This window comes from Hirsutella rhossiliensis (assembly GCF_020360975.1).
Source record: "Hirsutella rhossiliensis strain HR02 chromosome Unknown scaffold00015, whole genome shotgun sequence".
Classification (NCBI taxonomy): domain Eukaryota; kingdom Fungi; phylum Ascomycota; class Sordariomycetes; order Hypocreales; family Ophiocordycipitaceae; genus Hirsutella; species Hirsutella rhossiliensis.
Window position 1 is genome coordinate 130,902 of NW_025408681.1, and position 23,885 is coordinate 154,786.

General features: G+C 53.6%; 6 protein-coding genes across 6 annotated transcripts; 2 read left to right on the plus strand and 4 right to left on the minus strand.

The window, feature by feature from the left end:
- Positions 1-976: 976 nt before the first annotated feature.
- On the minus strand, positions 977-1,282 carry HRG_10132 (uncharacterized protein; the record flags this gene model as incomplete). The annotated part of the gene is made up of 1 exon (XM_044868603.1): positions 977-1,282. The coding sequence occupies one exon, from the start codon at positions 1,280-1,282 to the stop codon at positions 977-979; it is 306 nt and encodes a 101-aa protein (XP_044715958.1).
- Positions 1,283-2,188: 906 nt separating this feature from the next.
- On the minus strand, positions 2,189-4,227 carry HRG_10133 (uncharacterized protein; the record flags this gene model as incomplete). The annotated part of the gene is made up of 4 exons (XM_044868604.1): positions 2,189-2,734; positions 2,796-3,011; positions 3,165-3,919; positions 3,984-4,227. The coding sequence occupies 4 exons, from the start codon at positions 4,225-4,227 to the stop codon at positions 2,189-2,191; spliced, it is 1,761 nt and encodes a 586-aa protein (XP_044715959.1).
- Positions 4,228-5,501: 1,274 nt separating this feature from the next.
- Positions 5,502-8,104, minus strand: HRG_10134 (PIF1-like helicase domain-containing protein; the record flags this gene model as incomplete). Its single annotated transcript, XM_044868605.1, has 7 exons — positions 5,502-5,765; positions 5,830-6,434; positions 6,525-6,568; positions 6,659-7,350; positions 7,396-7,492; positions 7,557-7,670; positions 8,031-8,104. 7 exons carry the CDS (start codon positions 8,102-8,104, stop codon positions 5,502-5,504), a joined length of 1,890 nt encoding a protein of 629 aa, XP_044715960.1.
- A 439-nt stretch (positions 8,105-8,543) lies between these two features.
- HRG_10135 (tc5 transposase DNA-binding domain-containing protein) lies at positions 8,544-10,393 on the plus strand (the record flags this gene model as incomplete). The annotated part of the gene is made up of 4 exons (XM_044868606.1): positions 8,544-8,591; positions 8,726-8,962; positions 9,789-10,011; positions 10,065-10,393. The coding sequence occupies 4 exons, from the start codon at positions 8,544-8,546 to the stop codon at positions 10,391-10,393; spliced, it is 837 nt and encodes a 278-aa protein (XP_044715961.1).
- A 733-nt stretch (positions 10,394-11,126) lies between these two features.
- On the minus strand, positions 11,127-12,550 carry HRG_10136 (phosphotransferase enzyme family domain-containing protein; the record flags this gene model as incomplete). The annotated part of the gene is made up of 3 exons (XM_044868607.1): positions 11,127-11,152; positions 11,206-12,302; positions 12,357-12,550. The coding sequence occupies 3 exons, from the start codon at positions 12,548-12,550 to the stop codon at positions 11,127-11,129; spliced, it is 1,317 nt and encodes a 438-aa protein (XP_044715962.1).
- A 5,918-nt stretch (positions 12,551-18,468) lies between these two features.
- Positions 18,469-21,835, plus strand: HRG_10137 (P-loop containing nucleoside triphosphate hydrolase; the record flags this gene model as incomplete). Its single annotated transcript, XM_044868608.1, has 6 exons — positions 18,469-18,594; positions 18,655-18,782; positions 18,835-19,161; positions 19,275-19,482; positions 19,528-19,973; positions 20,110-21,835. The coding sequence occupies 6 exons, from the start codon at positions 18,469-18,471 to the stop codon at positions 21,833-21,835; spliced, it is 2,961 nt and encodes a 986-aa protein (XP_044715963.1).
- Positions 21,836-23,885: the final 2,050 nt, after the last annotated feature.

Here is a 23,885-nt window from a genome sequence, read left to right on the forward strand (position 1 = left end):
TGAGCCTTCTAATACGGAACAGGTATAATAGACAGTGATGATCGTCCACCACCTTCCCCTGCCAATCTGCGCAGCCCGACCACGACGCCAAACGTGCCGGAACTGTCTCTCGATCATGTGCCAGATCAAACGTCGCTATGCTCTTCTGTCGACCTATCCTATTGCTTCGCCGAAAATGAACATGTGCTTGTCAATGCGTCCCTCGCCAATGCTACGCGCCTCTTTCCACGAGACCTCTCGAACGGTATCAAGAGAAATCATGACCCAATAGACGGAAACGTTCTGGCTGCCGCCATATCAATGACATTTCCCAATGCGCCGTTCACGGAAAAATTTGGATGTCAGATGGCACTGGAAGTCACAGACGACAAGGTACAGCATCTTGCACGAGAATTATTCGAGGTGCGCTTAGAGACGAGGGCCGGACTTCGGTATGTGTGTTTCGCCGGCGGCTGCTCGAAAATACTGCCCAACCCCAAATTCACATTCCAGGGGTGTCGGCGCAACGTTATTCTGTCCACTTTTGGCTCCGATATATCCAATGCAATCACAGCAAGCCCTCTGTATCAGGATGAAACCAGGCAATGGCGCGACAGTACAGACTGCGTATCAATGGTAATCTCGCACCAAGCTCACGACGGAGCTCTCATCTTCGTATCTCTGGGGTTATGGGAAGGAATTCAGATCAGGAAGAAATTGTATGTTTGATGGTGTGGATGCTCAAGTTCCTTCTTTCACCCTCCCATCCCTGCCGCCAAACAAAAGACTAGTGCCCTTCGGCACCGTCCCCTCCCCATCGCAGGTCTCGTGGGCTTTCGTAGGGTTTTGTATCGCCAGTATTATAGATTTGTATGAAGGAGTTCCTCCAGTACACCATTTGGCCTGATCCATCAATTGTGGTGGGAGTTTTTCCAGCATCGCTGAAGAAACTTTCGTCTTTCGTGAGATCTTGTATCTCAAATGACTGATGATCATGTTAGGCGAATCCTGATTTACAGAAGGGAACAGACCATCGGAATCTGATCTTTGCACTCAAGAAAGCAAAATTTAAGGATCGTGACTGATGGAAGCCTTCGGCGCCCGGCGCGGTCTGGTCGAGAGCGTTGCGAATTGGAGGCGAACGACGATTATCGTTGAAGATGAGGCGGCAGTATTTGAGCGTCACAAGCTGCACAAAGTCTCCCGATTTTGGATCGCGACCAAGGATAGTAGAGTCCTTTGGGATGGGCGTGATCAGATCGACGACATGGTTGGGGGAGGTGGCGAAGGAGGGGTTGGGCATGGATGCGTCTGGCAGGAAAATCTTAGATTCGAAGTGGGGGCACGCCATAACCTCGGTATTAGAGGGGGTCGCAAAATTGACCGTGGCCTTAGGTCACGTGGGAAGGGAAAGGGAGCAGAGTATTATCAAGGGGTGGTTATCCGTACAACACATTTTGGTAAATGTACAACAGAAAGTGGAGTAAACGTGGCTTGGGTGTACCTAATACATGGCCAAAGGTCGTAGGCATGCAGGCATAGCACTTACACAAGGCCACACAGGCAGAGGTTGCAAGGCCATAACAGCCAGACGTTGTGAAGCCTGCAGAGTGTTGCAAGGCTATACAAGAAGAGGGCACACAAGCAGAGGCCATACAAATCAGGCGGCTTGCAGCCTCACAAGGCTATAGCCTGCCTGCTGCCATGTCGTATTGCGCGAGAGGCGGGTGATGCGCACGTACTAAGTACCTTCTATACATTTGACTGTGGCGTACTGTGGCGTATAGAGCCAGCCAATAGAAAAAGGTGGCGCCACGTCTGCCCCGCCTTTGTTGTACATTTACCAAAATGTGTTGTACGGATAACCACTCCCATTACTAGGGGGGCCTCAAAGTCGGCCAATCCCGTGACAGCTCCACAGTCACGGGGGGGCGGTTGACCTAGAAAAAGCTCGTTGACCTGGAAAAAAAGAAGTACATAAGAGCCCCGCCATTTTGCTAGAACTTAAAAGTACCTCTCTTCCTCGATAAGTGCAACACATGTTCGCTTTATTGCAAGCTAGTCATAGCAATGCAAATGCATCACCATACTGCCTTTGAGGTGTTTTTGGTGTTTTGGCATCGAATTGAGCTCTATTCGATTTCTTCTTCCTTCCCAGCCTCGAGCGCGTCTTATGATTCCTCTTTATCGCATCTCGATGCCGTCAGCTTCAGGAAAGCGTCTGACGGCAAATAGCACGCTTATTTGCCTCCATCACCACTAATTCGGCTGCTTCCTTTACAATCTCGCGATCATAGTACTCCGGCCACATGATCGCCTTGCTTTGCCCTACGCCGCGGTTGTGTAGCTCGCGGAGAATCCTGTAGCTTGCGCACATCCACTCATTGCAATTGAGGTGTGCGCGCTTGTCGCCCTTGGCCCAGAGACCTCTGATGTCTCGAATCTTCGCCTCTGTGATGCTAATCCTGACGTTGAAGCGTACCTTGCGAAGCCAGCGGCGTATATAGCCAGCTTCGTCGCGAACCTCCTTATTCCTGACTCTCTGTGCCTCCTCTTCTTGTGCCGCTTGTCTATTGTATTCGTCTCGGGCGACTCGAATTCTAGCGTCACCGTCGCTTAATGGGCCGTATCTCGCTACAATAGTTGTCTGTTGCTGGAGACTGGAGCGCTTGGCTTGTTTCTCTTTTATCTTCGTCATCTCGGCCGTTGCGGTGATGCCGTTGAGAGCGAGGGTTTTGTCGGCTTTCCGCGCCTTCTCATAGACGTATGTGACGGAGGAGTCAACGGCATGTGGGAGTCAACTGATGTGGCTAGACGAAGCTGTACGTAGGCGTGATACCTCTGAATCGTAGAGAGGTTGAGTCTCGGCGTTGAAACATTGTTCCAGTTGAATCGTTGAATCGAGGCGGCGTGTGTGGCGATGGTGTTGATGGTCTTGCTGCCTGAGGCCCGCCCTGAGGCTCGCTTTCGATCGAGCCCGGCAGGTCCTTAATGGCCACTTCTTCTGTGAGCGACGAGAGCGTGTCTTGAAGCTGGGAGAGCACGATCCGGGATTGAATGGGAAGAGGCCACATTTCTGCCAAGATGAGAGAATTGTGTGCTTTTGAAGGTGCGAGTGCGGACCTCTTGGAGATGATATAGAAAATCGGACTTGTTAAAGTCATATGCCCCGTCAGCAATCTCACGATGTAGAACTTGTTGATGCCAGTGTTTGTATGACCTAAAAACGCCGACATCAAGAGGTTGAAGCTGATGTGTAAGATGGGGAGGCATTGGGAAGACCTTAATGTTGTGATCGAAGCAGAAGTGAACCATCTCTTCTGTATAGTGATTATCACAGCTATCCATAGTAGAAGCCGCTTCTGAAGTGGATCAACCGGTCTCGTGTGTTTCTCGAAGTGTTTGATCCATTCAATCGCGATGACATCGTTAATATACCCCTTTTGGCTGGTTGAAATGATGGTATCGTCGTCAAGGCTGTTGGTAACCCAACGGGCAGGAATTTGGACTCCAGGGAGTATCACAAACGAAGGAATGCAACTCCCAGCTGCAGAAATAGCCTCAATCGCTGTGACCGACACTGTATCGTGAGCGTCAGATAAAATAGGGGTATCAATCTCGCGGAAGGTCCAAATAAATGTGCCTTTATGTAGATATCCCACCATGAAGCCTGTCTCGTCGAAATTCCAGGTGTTCTTAGGGAGAATCTCGTCTTTCTCGATCGTTTGAGACCAGCCGCGAAAAAAAGCCTCAACGTGGATGCGATCTTGCATAGCCTTCCGTTTGATGTCTCGCGCTGCTGCTCTTCGACGGTGGAAGAGTTCTCTATGCCGCTGTATAAAGCGCTTGGCCCAGGCTCGCGATGCTGTAGCTCCCACGCCCTTTGCCTTGAGAATGGCGTTGGCGTGTTGTTGGAGCGCACGACCCTGGATGTGGTGCCCTGTGTGATGCGGCGATGTGCCCGCAAAATACCTCCTCTTCATCCGAGGAATCAAGCAGGGCACGGTTGCCCCCATTCTCGGCCGTTGAGTGATGCCCATTGACTCGATAATAGAGGCGCTTGTAGGGCACGCCAAGCGCCTTCGCCGCGGCCACAATTGAGCCGTAGAAGCCCTCGTAGTAGAGCTCTGCTCCTGCAATAGTTCGCGTCTCGAGGTTTGCGGTTGTATGGCGCGAAAAGTTGGGTAAGCCGGTAGCAGAATCGATCCATTTTTGGACAGCAGACTCTTTAGCTTTTGAAGAAGCCATAGTCAAAGAATTGGCCTTCCTCGATGACTATTGAGATAGTGACGTGACGATAAAAATGGAGTGTTATGACGCCATCGTGAAATGGGTTCTGAATTATTGCCATAGGGGGGTATATGCGGGGTCGAATTGTAACTATGGTAGATATGATCTTAAACATGTCTACTTTTTATTGTATGATGCGTGCACACTAATTGAAGTACCCAGGTTTTTTTCAGGTCAACGAGCTTTTTCTAGGTCAACCGCCCCCCCGTGACTGTGGAGCTGTCACGGGGATTGGCCGACTTTGAGGCCCCCCTAGTATCAACTACTCGTGCCCGCCCCCACTTTTTCGGATTGACACGAAGCGAAATCCGAAAAAGTGGGGTCGGGCACGAGTAAAGAGTAGTCTGTAAGTATTGAATGGCCCAGGGTCAAGCGTGTGTGGGTACGGAATGCCCTTGCCTTGTGCCTTTGCCTTGAGGAACGATGTCTTGAGGAACGAAAGGACTTCATTAGCGCGCGGGGAAAAAAGGCCCCAGACTTGCTTCACCCTCAGAATTCTCCGCCTCTGATTGGCCCACCAGGTCTCTCTCCGCACCTTGGACACGAGCATGATGCCGTCTGGAGTTCGGCAGCGCGATAGCTACACGTACAAGCTGTACGGGTCGCACTGCGAGGGCACAACCATTCCATCGATCTTCGTCGTCCGTGTCCCTCGCAGCTCGAGGGCCACGCGCTCAAGCGTTCGGCCCTGCACCTTATAGTCCGTGCACGCGAAAGGCTGCTGCGCACGGCAAACCCTTCCGGCTGACGTCGTTCTGCTGCCACGGCCGCTTTTGTTGGCAGTCTATCTTGACGCTCATCGGCGTCAGCAAGATCGTGCCCGGCGGCATCCCGACGAAGTGGAGGCCCTTTGTCGTCTCCGATTCGAGAATGATCCCCGCCGGCGGCCCGAAGTGAAGCATCGTGTGTGTGTGTGTGTATTTTTCGTCCAGCGACCTTCAGGTCGCTCAGGTCCCCGAGACGGGGCACAGGACATGCTGAGCTGCTGGAAGTCTACAGTCTACTTATACAGTGAAAATAGGGCGGCCCACAGACCGTGAAAACACCCATGCCATCTGTTCCCGCAGAACGTAAACAAACCATCATCCAGCATTTCATCGGCTCAGAGGCACTTCTTTGCTCAGCCTGTTTCCCGTCAGCGGGACTTCCAGGCGCGACAGTTACTTTGTCTTTCTATTTGGTCTTGCGGGACCGTTGTCGGAGACTGCGAGGGCAGGCTCAGAAGTGAAGCATCATGTCGGCCGAGATCCGATGTCCCGGTACGCCTTGTCGACAATGACCTCCACCGCCGAGTAGCTGGCGCCGTTCACCAGCTTCAGCCCCTGATGGGTGTTGTGGTTCACGACGACCGGCATCCCGGCCACGAACATGAAGATGGCCGGCACCGGGATCGCGCTGTCGTCGCCCTGGTTGAGCATCATGATCGCCTCCTTCTCCGTCGGCAGCTCCTCTTTCCACTTATGCTCGGAGATGAAGATGCGCATCATCGACTGTTGCTACCCGGAACGACAAGCTCGCCTCCATATTTAGGTTCCAACGATTCCGGTTCAGCGGCGTCACCACGGTGATGCCCGCCTCCCACGGGATCCGCCTGCCCTCCCGGTAGCACCTTGAGTTGAGGAGGTATAGATCCGTGCGGTCCTGCACGCCCAGTCGGATTCGCTTCAGCAGCCCCTGCAATTCCGGATCCCCGGCGGCTCGCATTTGCTCGTCCAACATGACGACCGTCGTAAACCTCTTCCACAGCGCGTGCGCTTTGTCGTGCTGGTGCCGCTGCTCGGCCCTGAACGAGTTGTCTACGTCCCACGAAAAAGCCGCGCTCGGCAGGAGGATCGACCTCTCTTGGACCGGCCGGAACTGCTGAAAGTCCCCGCAGAAGAGAACGATGGGGATCCCCCCCAAATCTTCCGGCGATCCGCGAAGCCGGCAGAGCTGCTCGTTCACGGCGTGCAGCGTCCGTGATCCGAGCATGCTCACCTCGTCGATGACGAGCACGTCCTTCTCGTGCCAGCTCATCCGAGACTGCCCGTGGATGAACCGCTCCGTCCGTTTTGGCAGCCGCACCCCGTCGAGATCTTTGGCCGTGTTCGCGCCCGCCCCTTGGTCCTTGCTAAACCCGCAGGCGGAGTGGATCGTGATGCCATTGATCCGCGCCGCGGCAGCCCCTGACGGCGCCGTGATCAGCAGACGATTCGAAAGGCTCTTCCTACTGAACAGCTCGACGAGTGCCTCTATGATTCACGACTTGCCGGTACCCCCCTCGTCGCCGACGAACTGGCACAGCTGGCCGGCATCGCACCTGTCGCTTCGTCGCATCAAATCGAGCTGGCGGCATATTATTAGGAAAGCGATCGACTGCCTTTTATTCAGCGTCAACCGTGTTGCCAACCCCCTGCCCGCCGCGAAGAAGGAGGCTGATGGTCCGAACAGGACGCGCATTCCCGCGTTTACGTCGCTAGCGGTCTCGTCGGAGTCTGCCATCGTTATTTCGATCTCGTCCTCCCCGAAGCCAGTCATCACTCTCCGCAACGCAGCGCGGCGGTCGCTTCCCCAGGCCACGGGTGTGCTCTGTATGCCTTGGATCATCCGCTCCCTCTCCTCCGAGGCACTTGCCTGCTGCGACTTGATGGCCTTGACCTGATCCTGCGGTGGTAGTGCGGCCCCGGAAAATATCCGCCCTGGCATGCTTATCCGCCTCTCCCCTCGTTCGGTCATCACGGTGGCCGCGAGCTCGGCCGTCGAGCGCAGCGCCGATTGCTGGAATCGACAGAGCTGCTGCATCATTGCCGTGAGCTCCGGCGACTTGGCCTTCACCTGATTCGTGCCCACTGCACCTCGGACGACGTCGATCAGCCGCGTTGCGTCTCCGATGCTGTTGGACTGATACGTCGCTGCGGATCCCGCGCCCGCGCCCGCGCCCGCGCCCGCCTCGCTCGCCCCACCCTTCTCCACGTGTGCGACCGTGGGGTCGCCATCGCTGGACGAGGCTGCCCATTGCTTGGCGTCACGCTTTGCGTCTTCAGCTGATCGTCGGAGCAGCTGCACGTGGTCGACGAGACATGATATTCTGGGAGCCAGCGCCTCTCGCGCCCGCGCCTCTCGCGCCCGCGCCTCTCGCGCCCGCGCCTCTCGCGCCCGCGCCCAGATGCCATTGATATCGCCTGTTTCTTCGCATAGGAAGGACTCCCACGGCACGAAAAGCGCTAGGTGCTGCACGGCTGCCCTGTGAGGGGGGGCGAGTTAGCCTCTCCGATAATGCCTGTCGGCGGAGCAGTTCCCATACACACCTCCTCCGATGGCAGGACTCCTCGTCGCCGTGGGCGAAGTCCTTTGCCCGATCCCGACCAAACCCCAACCAAGAGACCGCGACTTTCTCCCGAAACTTCCACCATAGTCGCCGCCTGTAATAGTCAAGGCTCCGCCAAATCTGACACTTCCTCCGTTCTGTCTCAGGAAGACCCCGCAGAGTCAGAGACAGACACCGACCCAGTCAATCACCCAGACACATCCACCCCTGGCTCTATCAGACCTCCCACGTCGATCTCTTCCCGACCGCACCGCGCCCGACATCCGCCCAAGAATATTCTGTAAAGCATCGAACGAAACAACACAACATGACAAGGAACATGTTTCATCATACTCAAACGCAAGGTGCGAAAGGCTCGAATAGGACATTCCCTTCTCCTCTTGCTCACCTTTTCACAAAGACAATCCAGTCAAAACTTCTCCAATATACTCCTTATTCTGTTTATATCTACTACCACTTAAGGGATTTTCCGATGATCTGCCGGATCTGGTGATCTGCCGGATTGCGACGACTTCGCACAGCCTCCATGGCGTAGTGGTGACACGTCTGGAGCCTCTGCGTCGCAGAGGGTCGGTTCGAAGCCGTCTGGAGGCACCCTGAGCGAACAGGGTACACCCGGGTTCCCGCCCGTCAACAGGGAACAGCGTCATGAGAGAACACAATCGGCGTACCAACCACCATCAATGACTAACACAACCACGCTTCAACTTCGACACATCGCGCTTCAGTTGCTGGGAATAGGATGCTAAACACTTGGAGAAATTGACCTTCAAGCAGGTCTGTCATGGAGCAAGACAGTGGTACGGTTGGCGCAGCGTAAGATGATCTGTGGGGCTTGGGAGTCAAGGAACAAAACGTGCTGAACTGTACTCTGGACTGTGTAAAGGCCTTATAGGGACGAAATAAATCCTACCTACCTACCTACCGACATTCTGTCTCAACATCAATCTGGAACGTCTCAACAACCATGGCGGCTATTGACGAAGCGCTTGCTTTCCTGAAGTCCTCAGAATCGGTCAATTACGCTGAAACAGTTCGCCAATTTGGCTGCGATGAGACCACGTTGCGCCGCCGCGGCGCCGCCATCAAGGCAAACAGCGCTCAAGACGCGATGCGGACTCCCTCTATAAATCTCGACTTTCAAAACAGCAGGAACTAGATCTTGTTGCTTATATTCATAAGCTTTCGTCACGTGGCATCCCGCCTACGCTGTCTATGATCAAGAACTTCGCTCAGGATATGGCGAAAATGAAGGTAGGAAAGAACTGGCCGTATAGCTTCGTCAACCGCCATCGTAACGAGCTTGGTTGTACCTGGTTCGATGGATTTGATGTGGCGCGAAAGAGAGCCGACAGTGCTTCAAAGTATAGAGATTATTTTGAGCTGGTAAGTTGATGCACAGCAGCATCTCATTTCCGTTGCTGACGGTAGAAGTTACGCTCAAAAATTGAGGAATACGACATCGCCCCTTGCAACACGTATGTATAACATGGACGAAAAAGGCTTTCTCTTGGGTGTCATCAACCGAACTAAGAGAGTGTTCTCTCTCAATCAGAAAAAGCAAGGCAAATTGCTCGGTGCATCGCAAGACGGCAATCGATCCTGGATCACGTTCGTAGCTTGCATCTGTCAGGACATGACATCGCTGCCTCCTTTTCTCATCTACCAAGGCAAGCCAGGACAAGTTCAGGATGCTTGGCTTACGGAATTTGACCCAGAGCATCAATCAGCCTTCTTTATGACCTCGGATACAGGCTGGACCAACCACGAGCTTGGAAAGAGTGGCTTGTCGGCGTTTTTGATCGGTTTACTAAGGCAAAGGCGCGAAACGGCCGCGATTATCGCCTTCTCATTACCGATGGCCACTCGAGCCATATTAATACGGACTTTCTGGAGTGGTGTGACCAGCATCGGATCATCGTTGCGGTGTTTCCCCCTCATTCTACTCATCGGCTCCAGCCCCTGGACGTATCTCTATTCGGTCCCTTGTCGACGGCATATACAAATCAGCTTATCCGGTGGATGGCAAAAACACAAGGACTTGTTGGGCTGTCCAAACGCGAATTCTGGACCTTGATTTTGAACGCATTGGAGGCGTCCTTCTCCCCGGAGAACATCGCAAACGGGTGGATGCGGACCGGCCTCCTGCCTTTGGACTCCGAAGTCGTCTTGTCACAGATTGTGAAGAAGGAATACGACGATTCCGATGCAGGCAGCGATTCGGAAGACTCCCCTAGCATTGCAGCAACCTACCGCTCGAGAATTACGACGGCTTGTCGACAAAGTGGTCGATAAATCCACCGCCAATGCTGAAGTCAGTGCTCAGAAGCTGAAGAGCACTCTTGAAAGTCTTCAATCCGAGGTTGAGCTGCTCAGATATGAGAACAAGGGACTCCGTGAGACTATAATTCATGAGAAACAGCGCAGGCAGCGTGGTACAGCTCTGAAAGATTATCTCTTTGACCGTACGGATCCTAACTCTGCTCAGGTCTTCCGCCCGCAAAAAGTGGCTCAAGCTCGAGTGAAGAAAGCGGCTATGGAGGTCCAGAAGAAAGAGGAAGCAATCCAGAGGAATTCCAGAGGGTTCAGCGACAGAAAAAGGCGGAGGAGCAAAAAGAGCAGGCGTTGGAAAGAAAGAAGCAGCGAGAGGAGAAAAGGGAGCGAAAATTGCAGGAAAAAGAAGCCAAGAAGCAAGAGAAAGCGGCCAGTCGACAACTTCGAGACGATCTCAAAGGTGTAAACCGGGAAAGTGCGCAACAGAAGCCGCGGCCCCAGCGGGTGCCTTCTAAAGCTCGAGAGAGAGTCCAGGGACTCTAGACGAAATAGTCGTCGCTCTTCCACCAACCCCAGAGCTTCCGGTAACATCGCAGCCGCCAGATCAGCCAAAGGACGGGTTAGCAAAGAAGGTAAGGAGTCATCGATGGCCTTGATAGCGTGAACCTTGCGGTGCGCCCTGAGTTCGTCACCAATGCGGCAAATAAGAGACGTCTGAGGAAAACAGATATAATTAATTTGAATTGATTTAAGGCGTTTAGAATTGGGATTTTGATGGTTATGGCCGCATGGGTGTGGATTGGTGTCCAGCTTACTTGTCTGTCCAGCTCACTTATCAAGTACGTTACACTTCAGTGAAGTTCAGTCCATCATTTGAGCCCTTCTCTCCGTGCCTAGTGCTGCGGGCCCTCACGGGTGGATGCTACAGGTTTCTTATGGGTTTCGCCGCCCGTTAGAGCTGGTCGAACAAATGTACTCTCTAGTGACTTTGACCTTCTTCTGAAGGCGGTCCGACATTGCTGGACTGGCTTTCCTCGGCTTTGGCTTCTGAGAGTCTGCCACATGGGAAGTATTTTGCGTCTCCCCGTTCGCCGATGCTGGAGCGAGCTTTGGTAGCTGAGGTGGCTGAACAATGCGCTCCCATTTGCTCGAAAAGTTAACGTCGTTGACACGTTCGTGGCCATGCGACCTATGCGTATGACCATTCATAGTCGCAGGGTATTCATCGATAGCTTCTATCCATCGCCAAAGCCGTCTGTCTGCCACGAAAAGGGGATTATGTTCGGACGCAAGTGTGATCTTCTGAGCCAATGCAAGTCGTCCCTGCCCGACAGCACTGAAATACTCTCTCTCACGCCTTTTGACTTCGCTTTCGGGCTCGTCGTCAGCTGCCAGTGCTTCCGCCAACGCCAGTGCCTCAGGGTTTGTGGCCAGTCCAGCGAGGATCGCGCGAATATGGTTGGCACCGCCACCATCTTGAGAAATGGAGCAACTAAGTGCAAGTTGATGGAGTGCCTCTAAGTGGTGGTAATCCTGCAGGGCATCCAGGTTCACTAGGCGCATTAGATGTGACATCATGTCACCTATCGTCCAGTGCTTGGGCTCGGGTACAAAACCGCCGATAGTCCTGCTCTCGTCTTCAAACCCGGACCGAAAGGCGTCGACTGAGGCCGAGTCAAACACCAAATCCCGGGGGTGTGGTAGACCAGGGGTGCCGAGTAATTGAACGGGCGGAACAGTGGACGAGAATGCCCAGTCGATAACGCATGTGATATTGAATTCCCCATCAACAAAGATGTTCTGGGTGCTGAGGTCATGGTGACATAGAGGAAAGCCGAACATCCGCGGGATATTCGGCCGAGTCAAGTGAGGGATGATTTGGTCGCGAATGAGATAGCTAGCAATGCTGTATTGCAGGCGATTTTTGCTCGACTCTGCCTTGCCACCAAGAGCAGCGTAGTCGTTCCACCGTCGCTCGGCAGAGCGATATTTGGTGAAATCTGAGTACTCCTGGGGGATGGGAACAGGCGCGAGGAGAATGTGGTGTTCCATTGGGAGTCGCTCAGCATGTAGAAGAAGGGCAGAGACGAGGGAGGAGTAGTAGTCGGGCTCTCCATGGTACGGGCCACGCGAGATATCTTCAATATCGTCGCGGCCGTGGAGAACATGACCGGGGGAGAGACACTCCTCGATGTTGTAATCTTCGCCATCCTGTTCGAAGAGGGATCCAATTGTAGCAAACCGTAATTGGAATAGCTGACACGCGTAGTTTCCAAGCTGTCTCATAATCTTCCCCTTCTCGTCCCGAGTCATAGCCCGTACCGGGTCTGTAGGACTTGCAGGCTTAGGGCGCTCATGGTTATACGTTTGCCAGTCGTACGTTGCGAGAGGATTGCCGGCAGCCTTGCTCATAAGGATGTACGGGATTCCGATATCATTCTGGTCGGTCACGCTTTGCTCATGTCAGCAGTATCCCTAGGCTTGAGGCTGGAAGACACAAAGTTACCAATAATGGAACACCTCTGGAACAGGAATAGAAGTGTGTTTGCGGATATACTTCAGCGTAGCGGCCTCGCTAGCCAAAAGACGGCAGGCGGCAGTATCGCCAACAACAGCATATCTCGTCCTGGGCGATCGGAAAACCCACTCGACACCGTCATCGAACTTCAACAATATTGCCCAATTCAAAGCGCCGGACATCGGGGCTTGAGATACGTCGCAAGTACATGGCTGATGTCGGAACCGTTCTGCTAAATGAAGGAGTTGTACAAGGTTGAAATCGCCATGGTAGAATATATCTCTCTTGCGGCGTTCAGCAGGCATAGACTCCGGCATCGAGGCTCAGCCGTGGTGTTTACCCCAGAATTGCATAAAGAAAATGGGCGCCCGTCGATTTTGTTGGGAAAGATTCTTGCCTTAGGCAACAACAAGAAGACGGTGGGGCTGCTTACAACCCCGAGCCCCGCACTATGAAGTCCGGCAGCCAGTCTCACAACACTCGAGCAGCACAACAGAAACAATCAGCCATGCCTCGCAGAAGGGCACTGCAACCACCAACGCCGGAAAACATACCTCCTCTACCTGCTGGGGCGTATAAGAAGTTATACTATTCCTACCCTGATACGGTGTATTACCTGCAAGATCGTGTGTTCTGTCGTCTCCGGGGGCGAACCCTTGACTAATGGCGCGTAGCCAACGACACTGAATGGAGCCGAGGAACCGTCGATCAAAGTACCAGTAGTACCACTCTTCATTATGTAGGAATGTCTTTGCTTCTCAGCAGATTTCGTATAACTAATGTTTGCTAGGTGATTGACGAGTCAGATGGCCTGATATATTCTGTCTACGCCCAGTACATCCGCAAACGGGCCGACGGGGACTAAGGTTTAGCTAAGTTATCTCACTGGCTCAGCAGAGAAATATAACGCATCAAAATGGTCCCTATAGGCTCTAGAGCCTCTACTCGTTACCTATATAGGGAAAACCCGGTGGCCCAGGAGGAAACCTATATACAACCTTCTCATCTGCCTCGGCTAGCGGGCGGCCCTCGTCGCGGTGTTGAGCAAGATGGGTCGCAGCCGCCAGCCTGGTGCAGGTGGAGACCTCCGTCCCAAACCGGGCCGGGTCGTCAGGTCCCGTAGGCGCGTTACACCCGAATAGCCGTCAACTCGCGCGCGGCACGGCGGAGACTCTATCCCGCTTATACCTCCTCCTCTTAGGAAGCTCTTCTCACTGGTGTTCGGTCGGTCGCCCACGGCCCGCCAAGACCCCGAGTGTTGAGCCGTACTAGGGGGGGGGCACGCTTGATGCCATTATGGGAGCCGTTCGCAGCTGTTCGTGATTGGGAGCCGACAAGAGTAAAAACCTTCACTGCTACCGTGTTCTCTCTTTCTACTCTCCGTCCGCTCGTGGTCGTATTGTTGTCGCGGCGCTGGCAGACCAGCTTCTTGCGAGGTCTGCTGCTACCTTGTAGCGGGGTATTGACCGAAATTTGAGAAACCATCGGACGAGGGATGGGGCTGTGTCGGTCGAGACTCTGTTGTAGAGACGAGTTACGTGGGAACGGGTTGGGCGAGGAAACTCGGGGTGTCGTTCCTAGACCCTTCCGCCGCGGCCTGGTGGGGGGCAGCAATGCTACTCGGCGCCAGCTCACTTTCTGGCTGCAGTGGAGACGATTTTGCTTATCAATAAGGGGTTGCAACTCTTACAGCTCAGTACTACCAGGCAGCCAGATGCGAGGGTGCTGTCAATCACCCAAGACGTGGACTTGCTGCACTGTTGTGAAGACAGAATCGGCCGCAGGTACGGTAACGGGAACCCAGGCGCCCATGATCGGCGGAAGGGTCTAGGAGCGACACCCCGCGCTTTCTGTACCCAACCTTCTCTCCCGAATTTCACTTATGCGACAGCTGGTAATTTGGTCTTATTCGAACGCGTAAGGGTCCATGGCGCAAACCCGGAAATGGCCGCGAGTGGCGACAGCGCTGGTGCATAGGCTCAACGGAGCCTCGTGAAGCTGTATGGCGTGAATGGACGAGAAGGTGGGAAAGAGAGCTGCGAGACACGAAGGCGCGCAACCCTCGTCGTACTCTCCAACCGTCAGACACCGAACCGCCCGGGAGAAGGCTAAAGGCCCACGCCGACCTCTACAAGCACGAGAGCTCCACGCTTATCCAGCTCCGCACCGGGAAGATAGGTTTTAACAGCTTTCTCTATCACAGGAACGTCCCCAGCGCGACGACCCCCCCTCTGCTGGTGCGGTGGCGGGGAAGAAACTGTGTTCCACGTCTTCCTCCACTGCCCCCCTACAAGCTGACAACCGCAGGCTCCTCCCAGCCGCCCTCCGCACTGACGCCCTCGCACTGACGCCAACCTCCGTGCGCTCCTTATGCAAACTAGGTGCACGAGGGCTTCCGACCCAAGATGACCTAGGCGTTGGTGCCACCGTATGGCTTCTGCAGCGGACTCGGGTCTCGGCTGCGCGGATGAAGTGAAGGCAGTTGCCGACTGGGTGTGCGATTCGTAATCGACTTGGTTGTATTCGATGATAGGCTGGCGAAATCGCCTCTCTGTGCGAAAGATCGTCTTTCCGTCTCTTGAGACAGCGCCTGTTGCAGGGTTCCAATTGTATCCTCTTTTGAGAAAGAGATCAAGAGATGCAACGTTTGTGTGGAAGTTTGGGATGTAGGCGACGTTCTGCAATCTGAACTTATCTGAGCTTCCGATGCGGATGAGAACGTCTCCGTATCCGTGGATCTCAAGCAGTGTGTCTGCCGAGAAGGCTGCTTCAGGCTCATCGCAGGACTTGTACGTGCCTTCCGTAAAGCGTACCGAATTGTTGCAAATGTGAAAGTCCGATCCGGAATCCATGATGAACGAGTCACGGAGTGGATAGACTGGTGATGTTGAGAAGGCTGACTTGATCTGTGGATCGGGTGACTGCTCTTGCTCCTGGTCCTTCTCGCCTTGGTTCTTTTTGTCCTTGGCTCTGAGTCCAGCGAAGGCAGTACCTCGGAATTCCGGTGATTCTTGTCGAGACTCTTCCTTCCTTTTACGATTCCTGATGGACCGTTCGATTTTGCCCTTGGTAGTAGGGTCTTTGAGCTTCTGATCGATTTCTTCCTGGACTTTGCTGTCCGGAGACCATCCTTCAGGTCGTACCGAGTCAGAGAGATATGGACATTCTGAGTAGAAATGCCTGTGACCGCAGAGGCACGGTGGTTTTCCTCCTTGGTTCCTGTTGGGTTTTGATGTTCGGGTTGTACCGGAAGCATCGGGCTCTCCTTCACCTTGGAAGGTGGAAAATGCACCTTTGGTGTCTGAGTTGCTGGTGGTTGATCGATACGATCGCTCGAAGATCTCACTGATCTTGATTCCGTCAGGGAAAGTCTTTTGCCAGTCGTCGTCCGGATTGGACAGGGCATTTGCTTCCATCTGATTGATCCAGACTTTGGAGAAGGTCGAGTCGATTGCGTTCACAGCTTTGAGGAAATGGCGAGTTGGTCGCAGGTCTTTCACGTCGGGTAGGTCGAGATTCTTGGCTTCGTTCAGGACGACTTGCCACTTCGAGATCCATTCTTCGACTTTGGACCGGCTGACTGCCTTAAGCGTTGCGTAGTATCGATCTGTGACTTCACTCTCCCGAGCCCAGTCGGTTGGTTTGACTCGGTTTTTCAGGATTGTGAGTTCCTTGGCCACATCATCTTCCTTGGCGATAATATCGTAGTATTTGCCAACGGTCTTCACGATGTGTTCTTGCAATTTTGCGAGTGCCTTAGTTTTGTCCTTGTAGGTCTGGAGCTGGCTTCGATGCCGTGCCTCAAGGATCTGAAACTTAGTAAGGCTGTCCCCTTGCAGTTGGTGTATGCCGGTGGCATTTTCCTGCACTTCTCCTGGCGTTGGTTCGACTGGCGGCATCAGAGCCGGCTTGCGCGCAACGGCAGGGTCAATGAAATCCCAGATTTGTTGATTCTTCGCAAATTTGCGAACAATGCTGATCCATAGATCCCAATTACCGGGGCCTTTGAGGGTGACCCGGGAAGAGACTTCGAGGTCGTCAGCGGCCATTTTGGCGTGCTTATTGTTGGTGAGGCAAACGCAGTGGAAGCAATGTGTGTAGTAGAAACCCGGCTTAGCAGACCGGGCTCATAACTGTCACACAACAAGAGGCACGGACAGTATGGATGACTGAGCAACGATCGGGAAGGAGATCCCCTGTGAATCGGGCAACGAAAGACTCTTGATTCTCTATCTAAGTGATGGTGAAAAGTTGGCTTCTTATACTTGTGATTTTGGGCTGAGTGGCGATGTTGCCACCCAGGCAGCATAGATGACGACGTCACCTAGAAGGTTCGAATCCATCACTAATATGGCATTACGAACTGCTTGCTGCCTGTTAGGCAGCACAGTGAATGAGCGTTCCGATCTTGACACTTTTTCTTTCCTTCTTCTCTATCTTGATAGTAAACAGCATAGGGACTAGTCAGTTGAATCAACTCACTAGAGGCCTTTCACAGTATGCTCCTGAATCCTTAAGAGGGATCGGTCGATGTACCGGTAGACCCTGAGATCAATGCAAAACACTGGGAAGATAGATTCACCGTCGTACTGCGGGGTCCAGCGGTTGAACCGCAAATTTGCCACCATCATCTTCTATGTTCGAAAGCTAGAATATCGCGTCATACGGGTCAGCCAATCACTGTTCATTACCGACAGCCCAGTTATTAGTCTTCGGAGCTAAGTTTTGAACCCGCTTTCACGACACCTCACGCTTCACTTGTCGGCTTAATGCCTCATACTTTGCGTGCTCGTCAGACTGGAAGCCTTATTTTTTTCGGGCCCGAGAACAAGACGTTTACAACGAGTATCGCACATCGCACGACCGTAGATCTTTGATCGCACGACAGGCCCATTCTTCCGTGACCTTCGCCCCACCAGGCCCCCCATCCGATCTGTGTAGTCCGGCGCCGCTGGGAGTCACACTAAGTCACTAGGTATATCAAGCACCAAAAAGTCAACTGTACGTCGCATCTGCCTCGCGTGGGGGTTGAAGAACTCTTGATTTTTCTATCTAAAGAGGGAATGCTAAGCCATTATAGACTGCCTGAAAGAGGGACTCTTGAGTAGTAGAAATATCCGATCAGAGTGTATGGAAGCTATTGGTATTAGGTGTCTCCAATTGGAACGTGTTCATACCTGGCTGGTCTGAAGAGGGAGAAAGGGTCAGGCTATTGGAGGCTGGGATCCCTTGTGTGATGCCCTGTGTGACACATCTTATGTGACAATCGATTTTCCTGCTGCCGTTTATTTGCCGATATTTGATCTATGGCCAGGGAAATCGTTGCGCTCTTGGTTTGTAGGTAGAGATACAAAGCCCGTCACAGAGCAGGACATTCCCTCAACGAAGCCTAATATCCTGGTTACAGGAAGTTCCTGTGACCTGATAAGCGATGCCGGCCTTCCCTGCGACGAGGCTATAGGTTAGCAGCTAGCGGGTTTAACAATCATATTCTGCGCACATCGGTACTGCATTGAACACAACGCATGTCCCATCCCTCTATGTACGCGTCAGCCCGCATGCGGACACGTAGAGGAGCAGTGAAATGCATCCTCATTCCGCCTGAACCTGGTTCTTCCCAACACGTTCGCTCGGAGAACATTGACAGTGGACACCGATCAAGTGCCGGGACCATAGCGTCAACGATAAAAGCATAACTATAGCATTTCTCTATGACATAGACAAGCATTGGCAGCAAATCCAAGGAATCAAATGCTTTAAATTCATGAAACTAAGCACTGTGAAGATGCAGACCTAGTCTTCTAGGGACTGACAACGCTATTCCCGTGATGGCCACCCTTGGTATGCTCTAAGCTGCCACCTCGGCCTCGTCTCAACAGTATTTTGAATTATGCACTCAAAGTCCCCTCCCCCGCTCCTTACATATTGGGAAATAAAAGCTCAAGATGATCCTTAGGCCCCAAAGCCTGAAAATAAACCCCCTCTTCATCCAAAGTTCTCTCCTTCCTCAGAGCATCCATCAGCTTGCCCTCGACACACCGCTTTCTTTGCTATCCAGATTCCTCTTTATTCTTGGACCTCTTCCACTGCCAACAACGCCATGGAGCCTCTTGATCTCGTCTTTAACCACCTGGTCTTGCCGCCCAAGCTGCCCAACCACCGGGATCTCGATACAGAAGCCATAGGATCAGCCATTTTGGCTCGCCTGCAGAGCGCCTGCCGAGTCGTAAGCAACAACTCTGGTGATGGCTGGCACGCTATCCAACGCTGTCTTTGCAAATGTAAGGGCATCGCGGAAGCGAGCTTCGATGCCCAGCATTTTCTGCGAGATATGGCCAATTTCCGCCCCGACGATGTTTTCTTGCTGCGCATATCGGAGCAGAATGCAGCGCTTTTGATCCGTCGTCACGTTCAGTCAGTGGCAGTCTCTGAATGGTGTGATGCTGCGTCCTAACCGTCAACATAGAAACGAGGAGCACTTCGTCATCTTCGAAGTCTTTGAAACCTCACCCTTGGCGAAACACGTGCTTGAGTCCGACAACGCTCTCGAGTGGGATTTCCCCGGCCGCGCCGCTCAGATCACCCTAGACGTGTTCCAGCAGCCTTCGTTCCAGGAAAATCTCTCTCGGTTCCTAGAACAAGCGGCTCAGGAACCGTTGCATCGCTTCGCCGCGCGTGCCAACAAGGCTGGAGCAACCCCCGTCGAGTCCAGAGACACCACCGACCCGGGTCTTTTGACTCAGTTCCTCATGCCCTACTGGAGGCGACGGGGCATTCGGTCGACACGATCAGGGTACGAAAGCGCGTCAGAGACGATGTGAACATCTACAAGGGCGAATCTCCCTGGAGGAGAGACCCATCTTGGCTGGCCTTGCGCGTGGCTGTCCAGCGCCAACTCTGCCTCAGCATGGGCAATGAGAACGGTCGAGCGTCCTATAAGTTTTTGATCTGCGCCGTGCTTGCTCAGCTGCTCAAGGACTGCGCCGGAAAGCTCTCCCCGGGCATGACGCTTGTCCTGAGAGCCAAGCTGTGCCGCCGCCTTGCCAAGCTTGAGCAGGAAAAGTCCAAGGCCTCCAAGTCCGCCCATGGTGTATACCAGGCGTTGTTCGACACCGTTGGAACCCAATGCGAGAGCATCATAGCCGAGGCATCACTTCAGATTGAGAACGCCTGGGACAACTTCAAAAAGGCTACGACACGACTGATCCCTCTGCTTCCGTCTCGCGCCAAAGAGCCTTCGCTTCACCTTTCGCTGCCGAGAAGCGGTGAGCACCTGCGGAACCTCCTTCAACAGCCGCCCACAATTACCGCCAACGACAACCGTATGGACTTGAGCCTACCTCCGCTGGAGAAGACTGCGATCCATGAGCTGAGTCAGCTCGCAAGCCGCTACTTCAAGCTTGCAGACCTGGAGTCGAGTGCCCTGCAGCAGTCTTATTTTGCAAGCGAGGCATCTAGGCAAGCATGCCAAGATGGCTGTGTCGCAATGGCCGAGTCGCTTTTTCGCCTCTTGGCGATTAGTGAATTCAAGTCTTATACTTCAAAGCCGGACCAAATGAGCCTCTTTATACTGAAAGTCTTTGAGCTTTGGGTCGAGATGGACAAGTGCGCAGTGACGGCCTGCCCTCTTTTGGGCGACTATCACCCTTGTTCCTGCCGAGGCTTTGGATGTCCTGCACCTCGCCGAACTGTCAGCCATGAACCGACTCCAACAAGTCCAAGGCTATCTGCGGAAACGAAGATTCAACTGCAAGTACCCGAGCGAGAACATCTTGTGCGGGCCGAGCAACAACTGTTTCGCTGCTCGCTACCTGCACGAGGACGAGAATGGCCGTTCGCTGCAACACCTGGTGGCCAGGATTGAGAGGAACTCCGAGGCGGCACGCGATGCAAAAACCCTGGAGTGGCGGGAGGCCTGCCGCGAGTATGACAGGTTGAGCGAAAAGATTTCATCCGGAACCTGTGTTTGCACCTTCGACGCCGATGGATCGCGCAATGTTCACGGCTGTGCCAAGTGCTATCACTGGCGTGTCCGCAAGAGGATGACTATTTCGGTCCACGAGTCCTATCTCCCCGCTGACTCCGTGCAAAAGTCAACCGTTGCTTTCGAGCTCGCCATTCCACCGTTTATCCAGACCTATCGCAACGCTACCTGGAAGATTCTGCACCAGCTCAGGCACCCGGGTTCAGTTGCCAAGTCGGCCTCACCAACCATGCTGCTCAAGAGCTACTCCCAACTGACGCCGTACAATCAAACTGAGGCCAACGGAATCTCCATGGCTTCCGCCAAGAAGTCCTTTCTTCAGACTCACTACAAGCAGCAGCGCATGAAAGTTGACCTGCCCAGTGTCGTCTTGCCTTGTGGACTCAGCTTTGAATACTACGACGAGGGCTCTCAGTCTTGGGTCAGCAACTTCAAGGATCCCGTCACATTTCAGCATTTATGCGGAATCCGCATTCCGAGAGCTTTGCTCGAAGCCGCCGTCGCCGATCCACGAATGCCTACTTGGACGGATGGTCCGTCCTCGTTTCAGACTGTTGCCAGCCAAACCAAGTGCCCCTCGCACAAGTCGGTCCACGAGTTCATGGCCCTTCAGAAACTGCTGGGAGGCAAGCACAGGCGTTGGATGACGATTTTGACGGAGCTCGGCTCTTCAAACGTCAACTTCAGCGATGAGGAAAGCACGTATCTTTTCAACCAGCTCGCGATCCAAGCTGGCCCTACAGAGTGCACAGACGATGTACTGAGGGACGTTCATGTCATTTTTCGCGATGAGTTGTTCTGCAGTCGTCTCCGGGAGCAGATTGAGAAGCGCATTCGAATGGTCAAGACCAACTGGCGGGAGTCGCACTACATGGAACTTCTCATCACACTGGCCCTTCGACTCCATGGCTTGACAAGCGGAGGAATGCGTCAACAGGCGTACGAGCTGCTCAAACTTGCTCGCCGGGCGACACTGCAATGGAGCCTGGACCTTCGCGACAAGATTCACAATGAGACCGATGCCAACGAGGCATTGCGGGTGGCGCAGTACAGGTTTCAGGCAGCGCTGCTCTGCAGACGAACCTTTTCGGTATTCGCCGACCGAGAGAGGGAGACTATGGACGCCGAGGAGCTCAGCGCGTTTGTAGAGGCGTCTATTTCCTTGCAGCAAAGTCTCGTCGTTGATCCGACCAGGCTCACCCCCAATCAGGAGAGCATGTTAATGAGAGACTTGAAAATGGCATACCGCTTCCGATCTATTCTGCGAGAGTCTGTCCAGAGCAACCCAGAATTCCTGGGCTCGGCTTTCTGTGGCGCGAGATCCTGGGAGCCTCGAGAGCAGTCAAAGCAGCGCTTTACGCAGTGGAGGTTTTTGGACAAGCCAAACGACTCATGGATTGCCTCTGTCATGAGAAGCGAAGCACAGCATGGGGCCGCACCGCAGGTCTTTCACTACAACATCGTCGAGGCCATCTTCTCGTAGATGGCCAGCCGTTAGGAAGACCGCCACTGGATATTATCGGATCAACAGACGTCAAGTACTTGTTTGGTAAACGAAATTTACTGACATATCCTTCGTATTTGACTGGTATGAGTCATGTCGTGGCCATCCCTGTCGATGATCATCATATTCATTTCGGCCGTCGCGGCGATGAAGTTGTCATAAGGGCCATCCACTGGACCCGTGGCCGGACGGATCTTCTTGAGTACATTCCGGGCAGAGTCTTTCGAGGGGAGTCTGACTTTGACTTGCCGTCGGAACTGGTTGACAGCTGCGCTCACTGGCTCAACCTCTCCACCGGGGACCTTGAGATCCGAAGACAGCCAACCATCTGGACCTCTAGGCCTGGAAACTGGACTCTCAATGTTCAAACTCGTCAGGCCAAACGTCGTGAGACTTACCTGGTTGACCCTCACTCGGAAGTCTTTGGCAAGATCAAAGACATTCTGCAAGGCTTCGAGAAGTCAGAGAGAATCACGGTCTATCAGCCCCCTATAGGAAATCTGTCCGTGGAATTGAAGTTTCTGGAGCTCTCTTTCGTCGTCAATCGCAACAGACTGCTTCAGTGTCGGCAGCTGCAAGCCGAGATTGATCCAAACCAAGACGCTGGAGCTCTTTACGGGTTTGAGGGCAAAATTGTTCTCCGAGACATGGTTGATGGGCACCGGCGAAGTATCATTGCTGGCCTGGGAGAGCTTTCCTATCAACGCCGCGGGATTCACGTTGCCGTTCGAGTCAAGGATACTAATGCCTACGGCAAATTTGACATCGACGGCGTTCTTGGACGTCTCACATGTCCGCCGGAAACGCGTCTCCTATACTCTATGGCCTTGTTCCACGCATCAACCTCTTTCCTCTGCCGGATCCGCTCACAGCCTCTACTGGGGCCGAAGAAGCGTATCGGATTCTCGGCTCTGGTGCCTGTCAACCCTGGATGCCCTGGCCGACGGCAGTCGTTTGATTTTGAAAGAAATTGAGCAACTTTGTCCGCGGAGGATTACTACCCAAGAGACAAGAGGATTCTTCAGACTGTCCAATGGAATCGCGACCTGACCATGGAAGTCCAGCACGACAGTTACGGAAGGCTTATTGGGGAAATTCTTCTCAAATCCATGCGCCTTCACGCATTTCACACTCAAGAGCCGTGCGTCAGCTCGGCAACAGAAGACGACACGCATTCCCTCCAACACCGCGCCACTGTACGTCGAAGTCTCTACGAGCGAAGTCTCACCGACAGCTCAGTGGAGCGGAACGAGAAAGTAGTGGTCTACGAGTCTAGAGATCGCATCGCTGGCTCCCGCTGCGGAATCAATGTCTACCAGACGGCCAAGATCCTCTACTGCCTACCATTCAAAATTCCCAAGACGAGTCTCGCCCAGATCCTCCAAGATATCCCCGGAAGATCATTGGGGATTTCACGCTGTTTCCGATAGCCCCTGTGGCTCCCTGGATGCCTTGGTCGGCAATGATGTCGGCGAGCAGTGGGGAGTTTGGTGAACCTTTGCAGGAATGTAGACGACGACAACATCTATGATGTCGTTTTCCGCCTCGGGCTGCTGGCTTTCAGCACGAAGCCTAATAATGCGGCAATCAGGGCATTGTGTGCATTCTCGAGACTTGAAAACTGCGAGATTTGCAGCCACCAGACTGTCCTCTCTTCACAGACTTCAAATACCGGGCATCCCTGACGCTGGAACGTCTGGAAGAGCTGATCTTAGTCGAATTGCCTGCTCATGAGCCGCAGCCCGCGACGCTGAAGCATCAGAAAGCGCAGTCCGAAGGTCGACGGAAACCAAGCGGAGAAACGTTGCGAAGGGTTGGCGAAACACCTTCTCGCTCAATGGCCTTGTGCTACACCCTCCACGGTGGATTTTGATGCTGGCGACACTGAGATTCCGCAACCCATGGAGAGAGTGCACTCGGAATGGACCCGGCTGCACAACAACCTGACGCTCTCGGAATATCTCGATGAGGCGCAGGCAATTTTGGACCGCCACATCGGAGGCGCGGAAACCTCGAGACCCAAGCCTTG